We start from the raw sequence: 19,184 nt of genomic DNA on the forward strand, positions 1-19,184 counted from the left end.
TCTTGAACAGCAGCTAGGAGGATCACTTTGTCATCATACAGATTAAAACTGAGGCTCAGAGAGGAAATGATTTGTTCTAGTTCTCACTGGGACAAATCTAGGGTTACTGGGCCCTAAGAAAGCTGCTTGAAGGCTGGGGACTCTTGGAATCGTCCAGGTCTCATCCACAGCGCCTACTAGAGTGACCGGCAATTAGAACAATAACAACAGCAGCAATAATAATAATACAATTTAAAAACTGGTGCTCAGTTAGTACTAGCTTCAATAATGACCCCAGGGGAGAAGCGACGTGCAAGGAGGCGGAGAAGGCAGTGAAGACTCTCCTTCCCATACCTTTCAGGACCAGGGCGCTGCTTCCTCTTCCCTAGCCCTGGTCCTCCAGCCCCTCCCAGAGCCTCCGTTATGGGATGGGCAAAGATGTTGCCATAGGTCACTGAGGGCACCATCCGCTCTCTCATTGGCCGAGGCCGAAAAAAGATCGTTCTCCGTTTCGCTAGAAGGTAAACCCCGAAAAGCCCATTGGCTGCCTAGTCCGCGGGCCTTCGTCGGCTCTGGGGGCCGGACGAGGCGGCCTAAAGCGGGAGTAGGCAGGAGGGGCTCCTCGTTGCCCTGGTTACGCTGAGGCACGTGTGCAGTCCCGGAAGCGGCTCCGGGAAGCTGCCTAGCTCGCGCAGCCGGAGGAAGCGCAGCCGGGTCCGCTCGGGTCGGGTCCGGCTGGGCCATGGAGCCGTTACCTGAGCCCGCGTCCCGGCCCCGGCCCGGGCCCAGGGCCCGCTGTCTTCTGCTTCTCCCCTTGCTATTGCTGCTGCTGCTACTTCTGGCGGCCCCGGAACTGGGCCCGAGGCAGGCCCGAGCAGAGGAGACCGACTGGGTTCGACTGCCCAGCAAATGCGAAGGTGAGGGGGCGGGGCTTGAGGAGAAGCGTCGGGGGATCGAAGGCCCTGGGCTCTCCAGCGGGTCTCCACTCCCTGAACCTGCTATGTGCCTGGCCCTGTGCTGGATGTTGGGGACACAGGGGCGGGCGAGAGTTCAGGTCTCAGTGCACTTGGAGCTCAGAAATCGGTGAAAACAAGCACTTATAATCGGGGTAGTAGATGCCGTGGTAGGGGAGGCACAGAACTTTGAGGGCTGGGTGAGGAGCATCTAAATCTAGCCCAGAGATGGGGGGAAAGGCTTCGTCCAGGAAGCCCTGAACGATTAGGAGTTAGCCGGGTGAAGAGAAGTGAAGCCACAGATGGAGAGGCCTACAAGCAAAGGACAAGTTTGAGGAACTGAAAAGATCCACATGACTGGTCTTGGGGGAAGAAGAGCTTGAGACGCTCCCTTTGTGCCCTCACGGCAACCTACTTTGTGTCATTGGAAGTCTCCCCCACTAGCTGTGAGCTGCGGGCAGCGACCTTGACTCAGATAGCGATTCACACAGTGCCTAGTAAGCAGCCAGTAGTTGTATTTGGAATAAGTATGAGTGAAGCGGGTGGGGGGCGCTGTGGGTGTGTGTGGAGGGGGGAGGAGGGTCTGAGGCCGAAGGGGTCACTTTAGGAGAAGAAGAGAGCCTGGGGGAACTTCCTGAGGGAGGAAGATTTTAGGAATATGGGAAAAGAGTGAATCCCAAAGGCCTCCCAAGGTGTGGCACTGGAGAGAGAGAGAAGGAGAGGGAGTGGGAAAGAGAGAAAAGAGCGCCAGCACGCAAACCAGCGATTCAGGACTGGGAAGGGCCTACGGACTGGGAAGGGCCTACCTTTTATTTCCTCCCCCCCATTTCTCAGTTTCCTCCTCAGGCCTTTACACCCACTCCTTCCTTCTCCCCTCCCTAACCCCAGCCCCCCACGGAAGTTGGCTATAAATCTGTTGCATCCTAACACAAAGCATACAGTCGGCCAGAGGTTCCCCAAGCACTGGGAAGTGGGGGTAGTTTGGAAAGCATAATCTTTTTGTTTGAGAGATTAAAGGTGAGATGCTTCAGAGCTGAGCTGACCTCACTGGTCGGCCTCCCAATGTGGATTCTAGCCTCTACTTTCTCCCTCACTGTCTTGAATAGACAGTCAGAGGGTTATGATGCCTTCCTTTCTTTCACTCTTCTTTTAGTCATAGGCAACATCTTTTGGGGGTTTCAGTTCCCCTTCTCATTTCCTATCTTATTCTAATACCAAAGAGCCCTTACTGTTTCTCTTATTATTCTCAGAGCCTAAGAAGTTCACATTTCTTTTCCTTAGACTCATAATAGCACAGAGCTGGCAAAGATCTTTAGATCATTCTAGTCCAACCTGATTTTGTAGGTAATTAATAAAAATAATTTTAAAGGGATTTTCAGTCATAGGAAGGCTTGGCAAACTCCAACCCTTAGGCTCCTCTTAATCATGTATATTTACTTTTACTTATCACTGTGACATCTTTGGTATTAAATGCTGACTATCTGGCCAACAAATCCTGCCTCCTGGCTCAGTAGCCTGAGTGGAAGCGGCCTTGGCACAGAGGAAGGAGAACCTGCCCAGAAAAAAGTGGGTGGATGTGCATGAGGATCTGGGGTCTGTGCCATGAGTCTCCTCCAAGTCTGGCTCTGGGTGGGACCCCCAGAGGGGGTCTTGAAGAGGTAAGGTTTGGAAGAGTTGGGCAGCAAGGTTGTGGTTGATGGGTATAAGAGAGATGAGTTGATGGGTTCCAACCTCCGGGGCCTGGCATACTGCATGTTGAGGGTGTGGAAGGGGGGGGGGGGCCACAGGAGCCAGAAAAATGATGAGCTTGTACACAGTACAGGACAGAAGAGGGGAGGGAGCCCAGATGGTCCTGGATGGAGAGCCAGGGAGGTGAGACACCCACAATTCATTGCAGACTCTGAGGTCACTGACTTACATTTTGGAATTTTCATGTGTTCCAAGTTCTCCATGCCATCTATTAATGCATATGTTATAAAATTTCACCAAACAAGCCTGCAGGGGATTTATTTGTTTCAGTAGTGGGTTGGTTTTCTACCCAACTCTGCTGTTGGTGTTATAACAACGCTGATGGCATTTAGCCTGCAGACCACGTTCCACTCGGAGACGTCAGAAGCTGCTCGAGCACCAGCACAGTCTCTCTGAGCAATATTTATCAAGTATCCAACTGATAAAGTCCAAGACTAGAGGAGTAAAGAAAAAGATCCAGTACATGATCCTCATTTTGAGTGCCCTTGTAGTCGAATCAGAGAGACACATGAGATGACGGAGGCCCTTAGTGAGAGCATGGATCCTGCAGAGTCTCAGAATGAAATCAAGAGCAGGTGGGATTCATCCAGAAGGGCTTCCTGGGGGAGGGGGTTTTTAAGGTGAGGTTAGGAGAATGGACAGACAACCCCTGAAGGGGGACATCATGCACTTTCCTGAAGCCCCAGGCACTGCCCACTTTCAGTGGTAGCACTCCTTATGCAATGGTAATTATTTGTTTACACTTGTCTCTGCTCCATTAGACTGAGTATCTAGAAGGGAGGGACCTTCTTTCTGTCTGTGTATCCCCAGGCAGTGCCTGACACAGGAGTTGCTTAATAACTGTTCAAGGAAGCGTAAGAGGAAATGAGAAAATAAATGAACAAAAACAGTAGAAACAGGCCTGTGGGGGGAATGCAGCAAATTAATTTGGTAGGAACAGAGAGCTGGTGTTGGAACAACATATGAAATCAAGAAATAAAACAGCCATGAAAGACATTTTGGGGGGCTTCCCTGGTGGCGCAGTGGTTAAGAGTCCGCCTGCCAATGCAGGGGACACGGGTTCGAGCCCTGGCCCAGGAAGATCCCACATGCCATGGAGCACCTAAACCTGTGCACCGCAACTACTGAGCCTGTGCTCTAGAGCCTGCAAGCCACAACTGCTGAAGCCTGTGAGCCTAAAGCCTGTGAGCCTAGAGCCCGTGCTCTGCAACAAGAGAAGCCGCGGCAATGAGAAGCCCGCGCACCGCAACGAAGAGTAGCCCCCACTCACCGCAACTAGAGAAAGCCGGCGCAAAGCAAAGAAGACCCAACACAGCCAAAAATAAATTAATTAATTTAAAATTTTTTTAAATAAATAAAAAATTTTAAAAAGACATTTGGGGAACAACTGGGGAAATTTGAATATGGACTGAGTATTAGATGATATTGGAATTGTTGTTAATCTTCCGAGTATGGTGATTTTTATGGTTAGGTAGGAGAAGGTCCTTGTTCTCAAGAGATGCGTGATGACTTGTTTAGGAGTGATGTAAGTCTACTTACTTTCAAAATGGTTTAGCAAAAACAATGTGTATATTGTTGACATCTATTATTATCACATTGCTTTATATTATATATTGGGGAGAGAGTGTGATAAATCACTAACGACTGTTTGTTTTTACTAACAACTGTTGACTGAGTGGAAGGTATGTAGTTATTCGTTGTACCCTTTCAGCATTTCAGCTTTTCTATATGTTTGGAAAATTTTTAAGTAAAATAAATGATTGTGGGGGTGGGGAGCAGGAAGGAGCTGGGAGGAATGAAGCCAGTAGGAATAAGGGCCAGGAGTGGACAGGGGGCAGTGGGATCTTGGAGCCCGCTTTCACCTACTGAGCTCCATTTGGTGGTCTGGTGCTAACTCCTTTCTCTGCCCCAAGCATTGACTCAACCCAGTCCCGGAGAGGCGTCCACTCGGGTCTGTTTTGCTGGGAGCCAGCTCCCGTCAAAGGCTCAGATGCACTCAGTAGGCTGTGCTGTGTCTCCTTCCCCCAGTGTGTAAATACGTCGCAGTGGAGCTGAAGTCAGCCTTTGAGGAAACTGGCAAGACCAAGGAAGTGATTGACATGGGCTATGGCATCCTGGACCGGAAGACCTCAGGAGTCAAATACACCAAGTCGTAAGTGAAGTGGTAGGGAGGGGGGCACTGGCCTGGTCTGCTTTGTCCCTCGAGGCATCAGCAGCTCGAAGTTCCCTTCTCCCTTCTGGCTAGGCAGACCCACCAAAGGGAGGCAGCTCTAACTGAGACCTAAGTTTGCCCACTGGTTCTATCCCCAACTAATTGTGTGGCCTTCATAAATCCCTGAATGCCTCTGGGCTTCACATTCCTCATCTGTAAAAGCAAGACTGTTGGACCTTATCAGTGATTCCCAGGCTCTTGGATTTTATGGATTAATTTTTTTAAATATAGGATTACTGGGGAATTCCCTGGTGGTCCAGTAGTTAGGACTGGGCGCATTCACTGCCGTGGCCCGGGTTCAATCCCTGGTCAGGGAACTAAGATCCCGCAAGCCTCGCAGCGTGGCCTAAGAAAAAAAGAAAAGATTACCAACTTCTAACTTTGCCAGGTACAAATATTAAAAACAAACCAAAAAACACTTCCATCAACTACGATCATCCTTTCAAAATGAAGTGATATCTTAACATCAAACTTTAATACATTTTACTTTATTTTTTAAAAATCTACTGAATCATTTAGCTTTATTAAAAAAAAAAACAAAACAAAACTTCCTTCCCGTAGAGCTGTTAAAATTGTGTCTCTCTGGTCTGTGTTCCAGCATTTCAGAGCCCCCCCAGATGACCTATCTTCCTTCCAGCTCTGCCTTCCCGTTGGTGAGATGTGCAGGTGTTGGGGTAGCAGGGCTGGAGGGACGGACCACTAATCCACGGGGGTGAGGAGGGGAACTCAGGCCCTCTCGTGCTGCTGTCTCGGCAGGGACTTACGGTTAATCGAAGTCACTGAGACCATTTGCAAGCGGCTCCTGGACTACAGCCTACACAAGGAGAGGACCGGCAGCAACCGATTTGCCAAGGTTGGGTTTGTGCTGGCCCTTCATCCCCACCGGGGCCAGGCTGCATGTTTAAGTGTGTCTGCTGGTCTGGGTGCCACTGGAAGATCGTGCCCTGGGAGCATCCCTCCTCGGTCTCTCCCCATTCTTCATCCATTGCTGTTGGCACCCCTCCCCTCCTGAGCGGCCTGACTTTTCAGTGGCAGTGGGCACATCCCTGATGGTCTGGGCCTGCCCATTGGGGTCCTGCCTCAGCCCCAGATAGAAATGCTCCCGGGTGGCAGCCCCCTCGGAGGCCTAAGCACTCGTGCAGGGAGAACTCAGGCTGTGCCGAATTGTGAGGGTTTAGAGGAGATGTCAGAAGACTCTTGGGGGGCGGTGACTGCCACGTCCCTCCTCTGGGCCCACAGGGCCCCTACCTGGACCTCCATCATGGTGCCTTTGTGACATTTATTGTGCTTACTGTGTACACGAATGCTTCTCTCCCTGGAGAATGAGCTTTCTTGCAACAAGGCCCATGTTTCTTTGTCTCTGCATCTTCCATGTTTGGTAGGAGAGTTGTCTCCCACATTTCTCCACCTAAGTACCCTTATAGCAAAGGAGATCCATCAGAAACCCCTGGGAAACCTAGATGAATAGTATCAAACCCCAGAAGTCTTAGGTTTTATCTTTATAATGGGTGTTAATGTTGTACTTGGTAATAAATCCATGTTTAATTTAAAAATGTTTAACATTATTTTCCATAGCAAAAAAATTAGAACCAACCTAACCATTCACCAGTAGGGGAGTGGTTAAATAAATCAGTGTGGCCATTCAGTAGACCATTTTGCAAAGTGTAAAACGAAGAATGAGATAGCTTTTTATGAACTGAACTAAGATCATCTCCAAAGTATATTATTGCGGTACGCGGGCCTCTCACTGTTGTGGCCTCTCCCGCTGCGGAGCACAGGCTCCGGACGCGCAGGCTCAGTGGCCATGGCTCACGGGCCCAGCCGCTCCGCGGCATGTGGGATCTTCCCGGACCGGGGCACGAACCCGTGTCCCCTGCATCGGCAGGCGGACTCTCAACCACTGCGCCACCAGGGAAGCCCCAAAGTATATTATCAAGTGAAAAAGGCAAGGTGCCGAATGGTGTGTATGATACATACTGCTGCTTGTGTAAAATGTGGGGGTGGAAGAGAGGATATATTTGTGTGTATATTTGCTTCTAGTCGCGTGCATGATCTCTGGAAAGATAGAGGAGAAATAGTGTGTTGTCTCCGTGGAGAAGAATATTTTTTATGCAACCAAGAGTCCTCCCTGCTTCGCCTGTGCCTCTTCCCCTCAAGGAAGGACACAAGCCATAGGAAGAACCCGAAGCAGGGAGTGGGCCTGGATATGGGGGAGGTCACAGTGAGGGGGAAGAGCCAAGACCAACTTATTTCCTGGAAAAGGAGTATTTGTCCAAAGGGCCTGAGGGCAACAGCAGGCTTTTTTGGTTTTTGGGTTTTTGAATACATTTATTTATTTTTGTCTGTGTTGGGTCTTCATTGATGCGCACAGCCTTTCGCTAGTTGCAGCGAGCAGGGGCTCCTCTTCATTGCAGTGCGCCGGCTTCTCATTGCAGTGGCTTCTCTTGTTGGGGAGCACGGGCTCTAGAGCGCAGGCTCAGTAGTTGCGGCACATGGGCTTAGTTGCTCCGCGGCATGTGGGATCTTCCCAGACCAGGGCTCGAACCCGTGTCCCCTGCATTGGCAGGCAGATTCCCAACCACTGCGCCACCAGGGAAGCCCCAGCAGACCTTTTGGAAAGAAGGAGTGAGGGGAGGCAGGACAGGGCGTGTGTGTGGAGGGGTTGTGGGATGCAGGTCTCAAAGAGGGGAGGGGAAGGTCAGGACAAGTGTGAGAAGCTATAGGGGGTCTTGACTTCCAGCTGGGTCCTTGGGCCTCCAGCTCCACTGGGAGAGGAGGAGGCAGGGAGAGGAAGGGTCTCTGCCTCTCATGTCTGGTCGCCTCTTCCAGGGCATGTCGGAGACCTTTGAGACGCTACACAACCTGGTGCACAAAGGGGTCAAGGTAGTGATGGACATCCCCTACGAGCTGTGGAACGAGACCTCTGCAGAGGTGGCTGACCTCAAGAAGCAGGTACGGACCCCTCGGCCCTCAGAGGCCAGCTGTGCCCCACAGAGCTGGGTGGTGGGGGGTCCTCAGCTGAGGAAGGCCACCAGGAGCCGGGGGACCGTGGTCAAGTCGTTTCACCCCTCTGGCTGCAGCCTCCTCGGGAATCAGCCACCAGCCTGGTGGGCGGCGGGGCTCAGCTGGGCTCCTCTGGGAGAAGTCGGTGCCGGGCTTTGCCAACGCGAGGCGTTGTGGTTAACAGTGCGACGTGCTGGTGGAGGAGTTTGAGGAGGTGATCGAGGACTGGTACAGGAACCACCAGGAAGAGGACCTGACTCAGTTCCTCTGTGCCAATCACGTGCTGAAGGGCAAGGATACCAGTGAGTCTGAGGGCACGTCAGCCCTCGATTGTGTTGTTTGCCTCCCCCTCAGGGGAGGTGGGTAGGGGGAGGACAGAAAAGAAATAAGAAATGGGGGCATCGTAGCATCTGTCCTCAGGGAGCTGGATGGGACAGGGTGGGGTCAAGGCCTGACGCGCCCGGTGCAGAGTAACGTGTGGATGCCTCAGATGCCCCAAAACGGGCCTGGGGCCACAACGAGGCAGAGCTGGGACGCGTTCCAGTCGCCGCCCCCAGTGGCTCCGCAGCCAGTGCTCCTCACCCAGCAAAGCAGTCTGTTGACGGTGTCTCTCCTCCTTGCCCCAGGCTGCCTGGCAGAGCGGTGGTCTGGCAAGAAGGGGGACACAGCCGCCCTGGGGGGGAAGAAATCCAAGAAGAAGAGTGGCAGGACCAAGGCCTCGGGTGGCAGCAGCGGTGGCAGCAAACAGAGGAAGGAGCTGGGTGGCCTCGAGGGAGACCCCAGCCCCGAGGAGGACGAGGGCATCCAGAAGGCTTCCCCCCTCACCCGCGGCGCCCCCGAGGAGCTCTGAGCCTAACTCCGCTCTCCTGCTGACCCAGAGCCCTGACCTGGGAGCTGGAGGATCTGGGCCCCGGCTCTGGCAGACAGCGGCACCGGGCTTCAGCTGTGCCTGCCTGGGCTGCGCCTCTTCTGCCGCAGACAGACTCCAGCCCTGGAAGAACTCAGATCAGCTGCGGGCAGCCCAGGCCGGCCTTTTCCCTCTGCCCAGCGTTCCTCTCCTGACCCAGACTTCAGGCGGGCTCTGCGCTCTGAGGACTGCCCAGGACTCCAGTGTGAACTCGGACAGGCAGGTGTCGAGCTGGGCCCCAGGACTGGGGCTCCAGAGCCCCGCACCCCCTCGCTTCTCCGGCACTGACACCGGGAAGCAAGACTGAGGCCCCAGCTCCTCCTCTCTGCACCCACCCCTCCTGTGGACACCTTGCACTCTGCCCAGCCCTCCCCAGGGCTCACAGAGTAAAAACCTTTCGGCCTTTTTCGTTTGGATTTCTGAGTCCTTTTCAGCCCCTCAGAGGGGCCTGGAGCCCCCTGTGGCTCTTTCCTGTCCCTCACCTTCCAGCCTTGGGGGCTGAGAATGGGAGGCTGTTCCCATCCTCCCATCCCTGAGGCCGAACCTGCTGACTGTGGGGAAAGCAAGTGCAGGGAGGGCCCGGGGGCGCTGGGGCGAGGGGTGGGCCTTGGGTATGCGGTGGGGCCCCTCAGCTGCTCTTGGTCTCCCCGAGCCCCCCAGGCTGGGAGGGGCCTCACTTGTGCCCTGGTACCTGGCTGCCCTCATTCCTTCCCTCCCTCCCGCCTCTCCTCTCCCCGCCACCAAGGCCTTCCCGTTGGTTGTGTAAAGTGTACGCCAGTGACCCCACCAGCTCCCGCCCCTCGTCTCCACCTCCGCCTGGCCCTGCCTGTTGGTCTTGAACCTTGTTCCCTGATGACCACACCTGACCACTCCATGCCTCTTAGCTGTTGTGCCCGGAGCCCGCAGGGGAGGGAGGACACCCCAGTCCCCCCAAAACAGCTGGTTGCACCATGTTCTCTGGGAGTAAGGGAGAAACAGGAAGGCTGGCCTCTGGGGAGAAGGGATGGGAGGCTCCGGCACCTCCTTGTCTGTCCTGAAGGCAGAGATCTGTGGTGGGTCAGAAGCAATAGTGGTGACAGCTGCGAGTAGTCAGTGCTATAACCCTGCAGTGCACTCGGGTGGGCGCTGTTAGCTCCATTTTGTAGAAGAGGGAACTGAGGCTCAAGTCACAGGACGCGCCCAAAGTCCTGTTGGCAGTGGCACAGCTGCACGCGGACCCTGGCTTTGAGACCCCAGCCCACTGTATTCCCGCAGCCCCAGGGCCCCGCTCCCAACACCTGGCACTGGCCATGTGATTCGCATTGAACTGGTTTGGTTTCTTGCCCGTAACCCATGCCCACCAACAAGTCTCTTTTAGAAGGAAAATAGGACGCAGCCCCTGCTTCTAGAAAGGAGAGAAGAGTGGAAGGTCCCGCCAGCACTATGCCCACACCACATCCCCTGAGCACCCGCACCCAGGCTCCCTCACGCTCCAGGCTGGGCCCAGCAGGTAGGAGGGGTCACTGCTGAGGTGCCCCAGGAGGATTTTCCCAGCTTCTGGCAAAAAGGCTCTGGGGTCCCCCCAACTCGGGCTCAGCCCCTCCCCGCTCCCCAGGGCTGGGAACACCAAGGCCATAGAGAGTGGAGCAAATTGGAAGCTGCTTCTCTGGCCCATGAGGCTTAGAACAGGCCCTTGGAGGATGATACTTTTTGGTCTAGCACCCCCCTCCCCATCTCCAGCGCTGATACTGGTGCCTGTTGAAGGGGCTGTGGGCAGAGATTCCAGCCTAGACTGTGGTCCCATCCTGGACTCTGGTCTGAGCATAGGAGGTGACTGCGGGGGTCTGGGATTGGAACCCAGGGCTGGGGAACCATTTGCAGGCCCCTGGACTGTCTAGGATTTGGTGGACAGTCTCTGACCACCCCCATCCTGTCATTAACCCACAGCACTTCAGTACTTGGCTTAGGTCTGTCCCCAGAGCTTCATTGTCCTTAGAATAGGATGAGACAAAGACCTATCCCCTTACTGGGGTGTTGGCCCAGGGGCCCAATCCCAGGCCTAGGCCCAGACCAGAGGGAGGGCAGCGCTGCGACTGCTTTGCTCTTTGACCTGTGGCTGCTGCAGGGTGAGTGCCCTCACTTGCCCCCCATTCCCCACAAGGCCAGGCGTGTTGCACACTCACTGGCTCTCCACGCACCCACCCCAGCAGGCAGCTTCTCCCTGGCCCAGCCTAGAAAAGAAAGAAGGCAGGATCTGGCTTCCCAGGTTTTTCTTTTCCTCTCCCCACCACACACACAAGCCTTTCTGAACTGGATACTGCCTCCCACTTTCCCATAAGGTGAGGGGTCTGGCTGAGCTCGAGTAAACCTGATTTCAGTCCCTTTGTTAGAAACCCAATTAGAACGGGGTCTCCTACCCTCACCTGGACATGAGAGTCACTTGGATGCTTGTTAAACATACAGATGGGCCCCCCCTCATACTTGCTGGGTTGGGGAGTCTGTGTGGGTCCTAAGATGAGGCCAGCTGCAACCCACTCCACCAGGAGAAATTCGGGTGTTGTGCTAAGAGGGGCCAAGACCTCAATGAAGCCACACTGGAAGGAAGTCTTGTCCTCAGAAACAGGAATTATCAGAACCCCAGAGAGGATCTGTCTCTCTGTTGGAGACTTTTGTCATCCAGAACCACAAAGGCTGATGGACAAAGCACAAGGCCAGTTTGTTCCAGTTCAATGACAGTCAAGTCTCAGGGGTTGGGGTTCTGTAGTCTCAGAAGTGGCTGCATCGGGGCCTCTGTGTATTCGTTTTAAGGAACAGCTCCTAGGAGGCAGGCTCCTCTCTTTATTTCCAAGTTCCTGGGTGGTATTTTCATGCAACATCTTTTCGCAAGTTAGAAAGTGGTGCTTTTCACACCTTTGACTCCCCATCTGTCAGAAAGTTGTTTTAATAAAAGTTTTGTTAGAATAAGACACTTGACTGCCAGAATTCCTGCCAGAAAATGATAATAAATATACAAGCCCATGAGGTTTGCAGTTTGAATGGAAGCCCTTTAAATAAGGACACCTTGTGCAGTTCACAACTTGTCCACATGTGCACAGCAGCCCTAAATCACTTTAGTTCACAAGTATGAACAAAATTCTTCATATCTTTGATCTTGAAAGAAAAACACATTTTTTTCGTGACAGATGCATGGTCCATGCCTAACTGGTTTGTGGAAGGACTCTGTGTACTAATCCTAGCAGCAGAGCCAGCTGAATCCCTCTTGAACATCCACTGATGGCCTGGTTTGCACTATTAAGAAATTTCACTGGAATAATAATAGTAGCCACTGTTTTTTGAGTGCATGTTACTATGTGGCAAGCACAGCTCTACATGCTTTAATTAACTCATTTAATACAGCTGTGATCCACACAAGGCCATGGATTTTTAAACACGTTATCGAAATAAAATACACCTACAGAAAAGTACACATAAGTGTAAGCTCAATGAATTTTTACAAACTGAACACCAAAGTCACCAGCATGCAGATTGTGAAACATTATTACCATCACTCCAGAAACATCCCACACACACCCTACAAAAAGAACAGGGATTTTTGTCTACTTTGTTCACTGCTATATTCCCAGTGCTTAGTAGAGCGGTGCCCGGCACAGAGTAGCTGCTTTCCCCCCCACCGCCGGCCGTACCACAGGGCTTGTGGGATCTTAGTTCCCAGACCAGGGATTGAACCCGGGCCCTCGGCAGTGAAAGCTCAGAGTCCTAACCCCTGGGCTGCCAGGGAATTCCAAGAGTAGCTGCTTAATAAATATCTGTTGAATGAACGGAGCACAGAAAGTTTACATAACTTGTTCAGGCCACACATTTAGGAAGTGGCCCAGCCAGGTTTTGAACCCAGATGGAATGGCTTCAGTGCCCCGGGGCATAGCCTCCATGCCATAGAATCTTGCAGCCATAGCTGGTTGGCTCGTCCACCATCCTCCCCTTAGACATGGCTCTCTCTTCTAGAAAGCAGACCAGCTGCTGTCCACTAGTCTATTTATGTCTTCAGAGTTTAAGGTTGGACATGCAGTTAGGAGTGAATTAACCAAGTTTTTCTCCCTTTTCAAAGTTTACAGTTTTGTATAGCTTAAAGGAAGCTTGACCTTTAACGCTGCCCTCAAGACCTGGCTTCTCTACAGTGTCTTTAAGAGGAATCCAATTTTACTCATTCTTTCTTTAAAAGTGTACTCTCCATCTATCAAGTTTATCCAGGCCAACAGAGCTTAAACTTCCGCTAAAATGGGTGTGATTCTCTACAGGAGATGTAGCTGCACATTGAGACGGGAGAAGTGGGCCAACCAGCTCCAGGGGTGGCAACGTCTCCTACCATCATTACTTTTCTAAAATAGAAAAGGTTCTCTGTCCAAAAAACAAACAGGACACTCAAAAAGCCAGGTGTGGGAATTCCCTGGCGGTCCAGTGGTTAAGACTCTGCGCTTCCACCACAGGGGGCACGGGTTCCATCCCTGGTCCAGGAACTAAGATCCCACATGCCACGTGGCCAAAAATGTAAAAAAAAAAAAAAAAAAAGAAAGTAATGTAGCCACCATTAATTAGTGTTATAACCCACCAATGTAGGGACCAATTTTATACTCATTTGACGGGGCTTTATTAAAGCAGAGTGAGTCATATCATATATTGAAAAAGCTAAAAAAGGATCCATTGTAATAAATCTGCTAGCAGAGTTCATGTGGGTGGGTGGCATCCCAATGGTCAATCTGGACAGATAGTCAGCAGAGAAGAGTTTTTTCCAGCGGCTTGGACTAGAGTTTGGAAATTGGCATCCCTCCTCTGAGCAATGTATTTCTACCTGTTCTGAATCAAAACAAAACCAGCCAGAATGTCTTCCATTTGTAGTTACTCTTATATACATAATTCACAATTCTAAGATTTTCATGTGTCCTCAAATAGGTATAGCCTTGGAGTTTGTCCAGTTGCAGCCATGTTCCCAACCTAAAATCTCTTTGCAAACATACATTTGGGGATGAAGAATTTAGTCTTTTCAGCCAGTTGCAAATAATAAGCATTGCATATTAAAAATAGCACCTTATTTTCAGCTAAGTCAAACTGTAAATTGATTTATATTCTGTGACCTTCTGTTCCATGGCCCAGGGTTATCTAAATTTGGGTTTGGGTTATCTAAAATTCACATAGAGTAACCAAGTAAAACAAAAGGCGGTTTTGATATATTTCAGTGGGTAGAAGACATGGACAAACAATTTAGCAATGAAGGACTGCCATTACTTGGTACATTTTGGTGGTAATTAAAGACGATTACAACAATTAAATACAATTTTCTACCCAATGAAATACCAATGAATAATATCTTCATGTAGAGAAGGTTGAAACAAACATGTGTTTTGGGTGACAGCATCAATTAATAGAAAAATTTCATTTGGAAAATAATTTCATCATAACCATCCACATGTTCACTCTTTTGAAAAACTGTGGGAGCATTTTAAATGTTCAGAGCTTGGGGAGTGAGTAAACAAGTTGCGGCACATCCTCTCAGTGTAGCCAAAAAATGCTTAAGGCCAAGTAATTTATGGTCAAGAGAAGAAAATATGCTTTTGATAGTTAAAAGCAAAAACAAAAAAGGAAAAAAGGCCCATGCAATTCCATGTGAACTGTGATCTCGACTTTTTATTTAAATGCCTCTGGATGAGAAAGAAATCAGATAATTACTAACTTCAGGACAAAAATCTTGTCTTTGAAATGAAAAGCACGTTTAGAAGCTATTCACAACCTATATATATTTTTAAAAGCCAAGTTTACCATCAGCATTCATATTATTTAAAAAAATCGTATTATAGACTCCCTAGTACAGTGTCTTTCTAAGCCTGTAGCCAAAGACCTGTCTGTAGGGTCAGTGTGAGCACAGACTCCACTGCTTGGGCATGGGCAGGCCCATTTGAGGTCATCTGTGTGCTAAAAATAGAAAGGTAAGAATGATTACATATCTTTGGGGTTCTTCCAGCTCCCGGATTCTATAGATGGTAAAAGGGGGAGGGGATGGGGAGGCTCCTTTGTTCTAAATTCCATACCTCCGCTTTTTCTGAAGCCAGAAGAACAAAGACAGGTGGGGAAGGCTGTTCTTGCTGTCTTGGGCTTCCCTGGGTGGCATCATTTTCCTGAATCCACCTCAGTCCAGGGTCTTGTCCCAGGAAGAGACCTTCTGCTTTGGGGAGGAAGGATGGATGTACAGTAACCAAACAAAACGACCAATTTATGAAGTGACAGTGAGCAGTATGATAGCAAGAGCACCAAGCACTCCCAGCCCTGACCCTGGACTTCACACTCTGTGGGCACCTCCATGAAAAGCAGTTGGTCTTTAGAAGGGTGCTTGGTTGGAGAGGAATTGGAACCAGACTTCACCTTAGGCAGCTCAAAAAAAAGCTTGATGCCTCACCTACAGGACAGAGGAACACCTGCCCCCAGGTGGGTGGAATGATTCCTTGGGCCAGAACTGCTCCTGGACTTGAATGGCCAAGCCAGCATTTACCCAGATACTCCCCATTCCTTCCTTCCCTGGCTGACCAGGCCCTCCTTCAGCTGGACAGGTTTTTTTTTTAAGATTTATTTATTTTATTTATTTTTTTGTCTGCTTCTGGTCTTAGTTGCAGCACGCAGGATCTTTGTTGAGGCATGCGGGGTCTTTCATTGTGGCGTGCAGGCTTCTCTCTGGTTGTGGCGTGCGGGTTTTCTCTTCTCTAGTTGTGGCGTGCGGGTTCCAGAACGTGTGGGCTCTGTAGTTTGCAGCAAGCGGTCTCTAGTAGGCCCGCGAGCTCAGTAGTGGTGGGCTTAGTTGCCCTGCAGCATGTGGGATCTTATTTCCCTGACCAGGGATCGAACCCGCGTCCCCTGAATTGTAAGGGGGATTCTGTACCACTGGGCCACCAGGGAAGTCCCTGGACAGTCCTTCTTTAGATACTCGAATACCTTTTTTTCCCTGCTAGGGAGGGTCCAGCCCTGGGCGCCCATCTCTGTGGACTTAAAGTTTCTTTCCAGCTTGGGGCGGGGGTGGAGCGGGCACTCTCACTTCTCCCCTTTCTCCTGGCCCTTCCTGGGCCCTCCTGAGACCTGGGTTAAGTGGGCAGGGGTCTGGGAGGGTCCCTTCCCGCCGAGGGATCGGCCAGAGGGCCGGATCTTCAGGCGGGCGAGAAGGGCTTGTCCAGGATTGCCAGGCAGCGCCCTCCCCGCGGCCCGAGCAGCCGCGGCCCCGGGCCCGGAGCCCAGCAGGGGCGTGTCCCCGTGCTCACCTGCCATTGGGCAGGTGGGGCAGCCGGAGCTTTGGCAGGGGCCGTATTATAAATGCGGAGCCGGTGGCAGCGGAGCAAGGGACGTCGCAGAATGGTGGACAGCGTGTACCGGACCCGCTCCCTAGGGGTGGCGGCTGAAGGGCTCCCGGACCAGTACGCGGACGGAGAGGCGGCGCGCGTGTGGCAGCTCTACATCGGGGACACCCGCAGCCGCACCGACGAGTACAAGGCCTGGCTGCTCGGGCTGCTGCGCCAGCACGGCTGCCAGCGGGTGCTCGACGTGGCCTGTGGCACTGGGTGAGCCCAGGCAGGGGCCAGGGGACCGGAGTGAGCGGGAGCAGGGAGCGGGTAGGGTGGTGGGGGACCGGGGTGAGTGGGGACCCGGGGCATTGGGGCGACGGAGTTGGCTCGGCCCGGGCAGCTTGATCGCAGGACCATGGCCGGGCACGTCAGGGCAGCCTCCTCTGCCGACCCTGAGCCGGGCGGGGGCGCGACGCCAGGGCCAGGAATGAGTGTTTGCCCAGGCAGAACAGACAGGGCGAGGCCGACGATGGCAGGACGGGGCCCAGGAGACCCAGGGTGAGAGCGAGGGTGTGGGCACATCGGGTGGGGAAGGCGGGTTCGGGAGGGCGGCGCAAAGGCCAGGCTTTGGGGCCACACCGACGGAAGCTCTGTTCGGGCTCCAGCGCTGCAGCGTTCACACTTGTTCGACATGTGCCTCAGCCAAAGGACTGTGCCAGGTGCTTTTGATACATCAGTTTTTAAAATCCTCACAAAACCCCATGAGGTAAGAAGTGATATCCATTTACAGCTGTAGAAATTTGGCCTCAGAGAGGTAAAGGTGGAAAGAAGATGCGGACCCAGGTTGTTTAGGGTCTGACCTGTGCTCTGAACCACCATGCTGGGAGTTCCCTGGTGGCCTAGTGGTTAGGATTTCGCACTTTCACTGCCGAGGGCCCGGGGTTCAACCCCTGTTGGGGGAACTGAGATCTCACGAGCCTTGTGGCGCAGCCAAAAGCAAAAACAAAAAAAATCATGCTATACTACCTCCTGTGCTCAAGTTACCTAACTTCCAGGAGCCTCAGTTTGCCCCATCTCTCAAATGGGGATAACACCATCTACCTTACTGGATTGCCATAAGGATTAATGCACATTTGTAGAATACCTGACTCGGTGCTAAAACAAAAAAGAAAAGTTGCTACCGGGTTCTCAGTAACAGATTTGCCAGGTCAATTGAGGTCAGTGGAGAGAGGCTGGGGACAGGATATAGAGGAGACGGAGGTGTCCAGCACAGGGTCTCCTCCTTGCGTTCCCAGGCCCCCCTGACTGCCCCTCTCTGCCTGTCATCCCTGGTCCTGCCCAGGGTGGACTCCATCATGCTGGTGGAAGAGGGCTTCAGTGTGACAAGCGTGGATGCCAGTGACAAGATGCTGAAGTATGCGCTTAAAGAGCGCTGGAACCGGCGGCACGAGCCTGCCTTTGACAAGTGGGGTACGTGGGTCCAGCCAGGCGTCCTCAGCCCAGCCACCAAGGACACGGTTCTCTCTGCCCTGGGCTCCTTTAGCTCCTGTGGTGGGTGTTTTGTTTTCCTCAAGGGAGACAGTAAAACCACTGTCATTTCCCTGAAAAGGGAGGCTTAGGCACCAGAATGAGGTATTGAGTACGAGGGGCTAGTTTTAATTATGTTTATAGTGTCTTGTCTTTCCCCCAAATAAAAACCCGTAAGCACAGAGCCTTCCTTCCCAACCATGGCTTCCTCCTCCCTGGGCCCCTCTTCCCCTTCATCCTCCATGTCCATAATGATCCCCTCCCCCTGACTGGATGGGGAGTCCCTGTGTGTGCCTTAAAGGGGAAACTGAGGCAGGACTCCACTTGGTGGAGGTGGGTACTGCTGGTACCATGGTGCCACCCTGATCCCTCTTCCCCTTCCCGGCCCTCAGTCATTGAAGAAGCCAACTGGATGACTCTGGACAAAGATGTGCCCCACCCACCACGGGGTGGCTTTGATGCTGTCATCTGCCTTGGAAACAGTTTTGCCCACTTGCCAGACTGCAAAGGTGAGAGAGGATGTGGCCTTGGGCATGGACACTGCTTTGAACTATATCCTTTCCATGCCCCTGGGGAGGAGAAAGATGGGAGGGAGACTGGTGCTGGGGGCCCTGAGCAGACGCAGCCTCTCTGTCCCTGGCCGGCGGACTTCAGGGGACCAGAGTGAGCACCGGCTGGCCCTGAAGAACATCGCGAGCATGGTGAGGTCAGGGGGTGTGCTGGTCATCGATCATCGCAACTACGACCACATCCTCAGCACAGGCTGTGCACCGCCAGGAAAGAACATCTACTATAAGGTGGGGCCCCTGGGGGAGGAGCCGCCCAGAGAGGGAGGTGTGGTACTGGGGTCCAGGTCCCATTGGTAGTTGCAGAGGCTAACGCAGCTAACCACCACCTGCAGAGTGACCTGACCAAGGACATCACAACATCAGTACTGACGGTGAACAACAAGGCCCACATGGTGACCCTGGATTACACGGTGCAGGTGCCAGGGACTGGCCAGAGCGGTTCTCCTGACCTGAGGTACCCACCTGGCAAGGCAGGGGGGTGGGGGGGGGCGGGGTGAGGGTGCTGAGACCACCAGTCCTCATGGTTGGTCGGGGGCTCTGTTGCAGTAAGTTCCGGCTCTCCTACTACCCTCACTGTTTGGCATCCTTTATGGAGCTGCTTCAAACAGCCTTCGGGGGCAAGTGCCAGCACAGCGTCCTGGGTGACTTCAAGCCTTACAAGACGGGCCAGGCCTACATCCCCTGCTACTTCATCCACGTGCTCAAGAAGACAGACTGAACAAGCCCTCAGCTCCCACAGCCCTCTGCCCAGGCGCTGCCAGGCTCTGGGGAGGAGGGACCAGTAGTCCCACACCAAGCCCAGCCCCCTCCAGTGCAGATCTTGGGGGTGTGGGGAGGGGCAGACTGCAGCTGGGGGACAGGGATTTGGGTTCAGGCAGATGGAAGGCTGAACAATATAGTTTATGCCTTTTTCAGGTCCTGTATACCTTGTGTTTGTATCAGAAGGATCAGGCTCCTGCGGTGCCCACCCTGCCCTCCCCTGAGTTTACT

General features: G+C 52.6%; 2 protein-coding genes across 4 annotated transcripts; both read left to right on the top strand.

The window, feature by feature from the left end:
* Positions 1 to 578: 578 nt before the first annotated feature.
* CNPY3 (canopy FGF signaling regulator 3) lies at positions 579 to 9,209 on the top strand. Of its 3 annotated transcripts, XM_049716119.1 has the most exons (7): positions 598 to 896; positions 4,710 to 4,833; positions 5,492 to 5,547; positions 5,613 to 5,746; positions 7,723 to 7,845; positions 8,081 to 8,198; positions 8,523 to 8,849. In XM_049716119.1, exons 1-7 carry the CDS (start codon positions 722 to 724, stop codon positions 8,744 to 8,746), a joined length of 954 nt encoding a protein of 317 aa, XP_049572076.1. In that variant the 5' UTR covers positions 598 to 721; the 3' UTR covers positions 8,747 to 8,849. The 3 variants fall into 3 exon arrangements, 2 of the variants coding, with proteins under 2 accessions (XP_049572076.1, XP_004267641.1); XM_004267593.4 differs by lacking the exon at positions 5,492 to 5,547 and having other exon boundaries at positions 605 to 896; positions 5,650 to 5,746; positions 8,523 to 9,209; XR_004482209.2 differs by lacking the exons at positions 8,081 to 8,198; positions 8,523 to 8,849 and having other exon boundaries at positions 579 to 896; positions 5,492 to 5,546; positions 5,650 to 5,746; positions 7,723 to 7,833.
* Positions 9,210 to 9,364: 155 nt separating this feature from the next.
* GNMT (glycine N-methyltransferase) lies at positions 9,365 to 19,117 on the top strand. Its single transcript, XM_004267592.4, has 6 exons — positions 9,365 to 16,374; positions 17,441 to 17,568; positions 18,018 to 18,134; positions 18,280 to 18,422; positions 18,527 to 18,648; positions 18,741 to 19,117. Exons 1-6 carry the CDS (start codon positions 16,130 to 16,132, stop codon positions 18,910 to 18,912), a joined length of 927 nt encoding a protein of 308 aa, XP_004267640.1. The 5' UTR covers positions 9,365 to 16,129; the 3' UTR covers positions 18,913 to 19,117.
* Positions 19,118 to 19,184: the final 67 nt, after the last annotated feature.

The sequence above is a fragment of the Orcinus orca genome, chromosome 10 (assembly GCF_937001465.1).
Source record: "Orcinus orca chromosome 10, mOrcOrc1.1, whole genome shotgun sequence".
NCBI classification, from domain to species: domain Eukaryota; kingdom Metazoa; phylum Chordata; class Mammalia; order Artiodactyla; family Delphinidae; genus Orcinus; species Orcinus orca.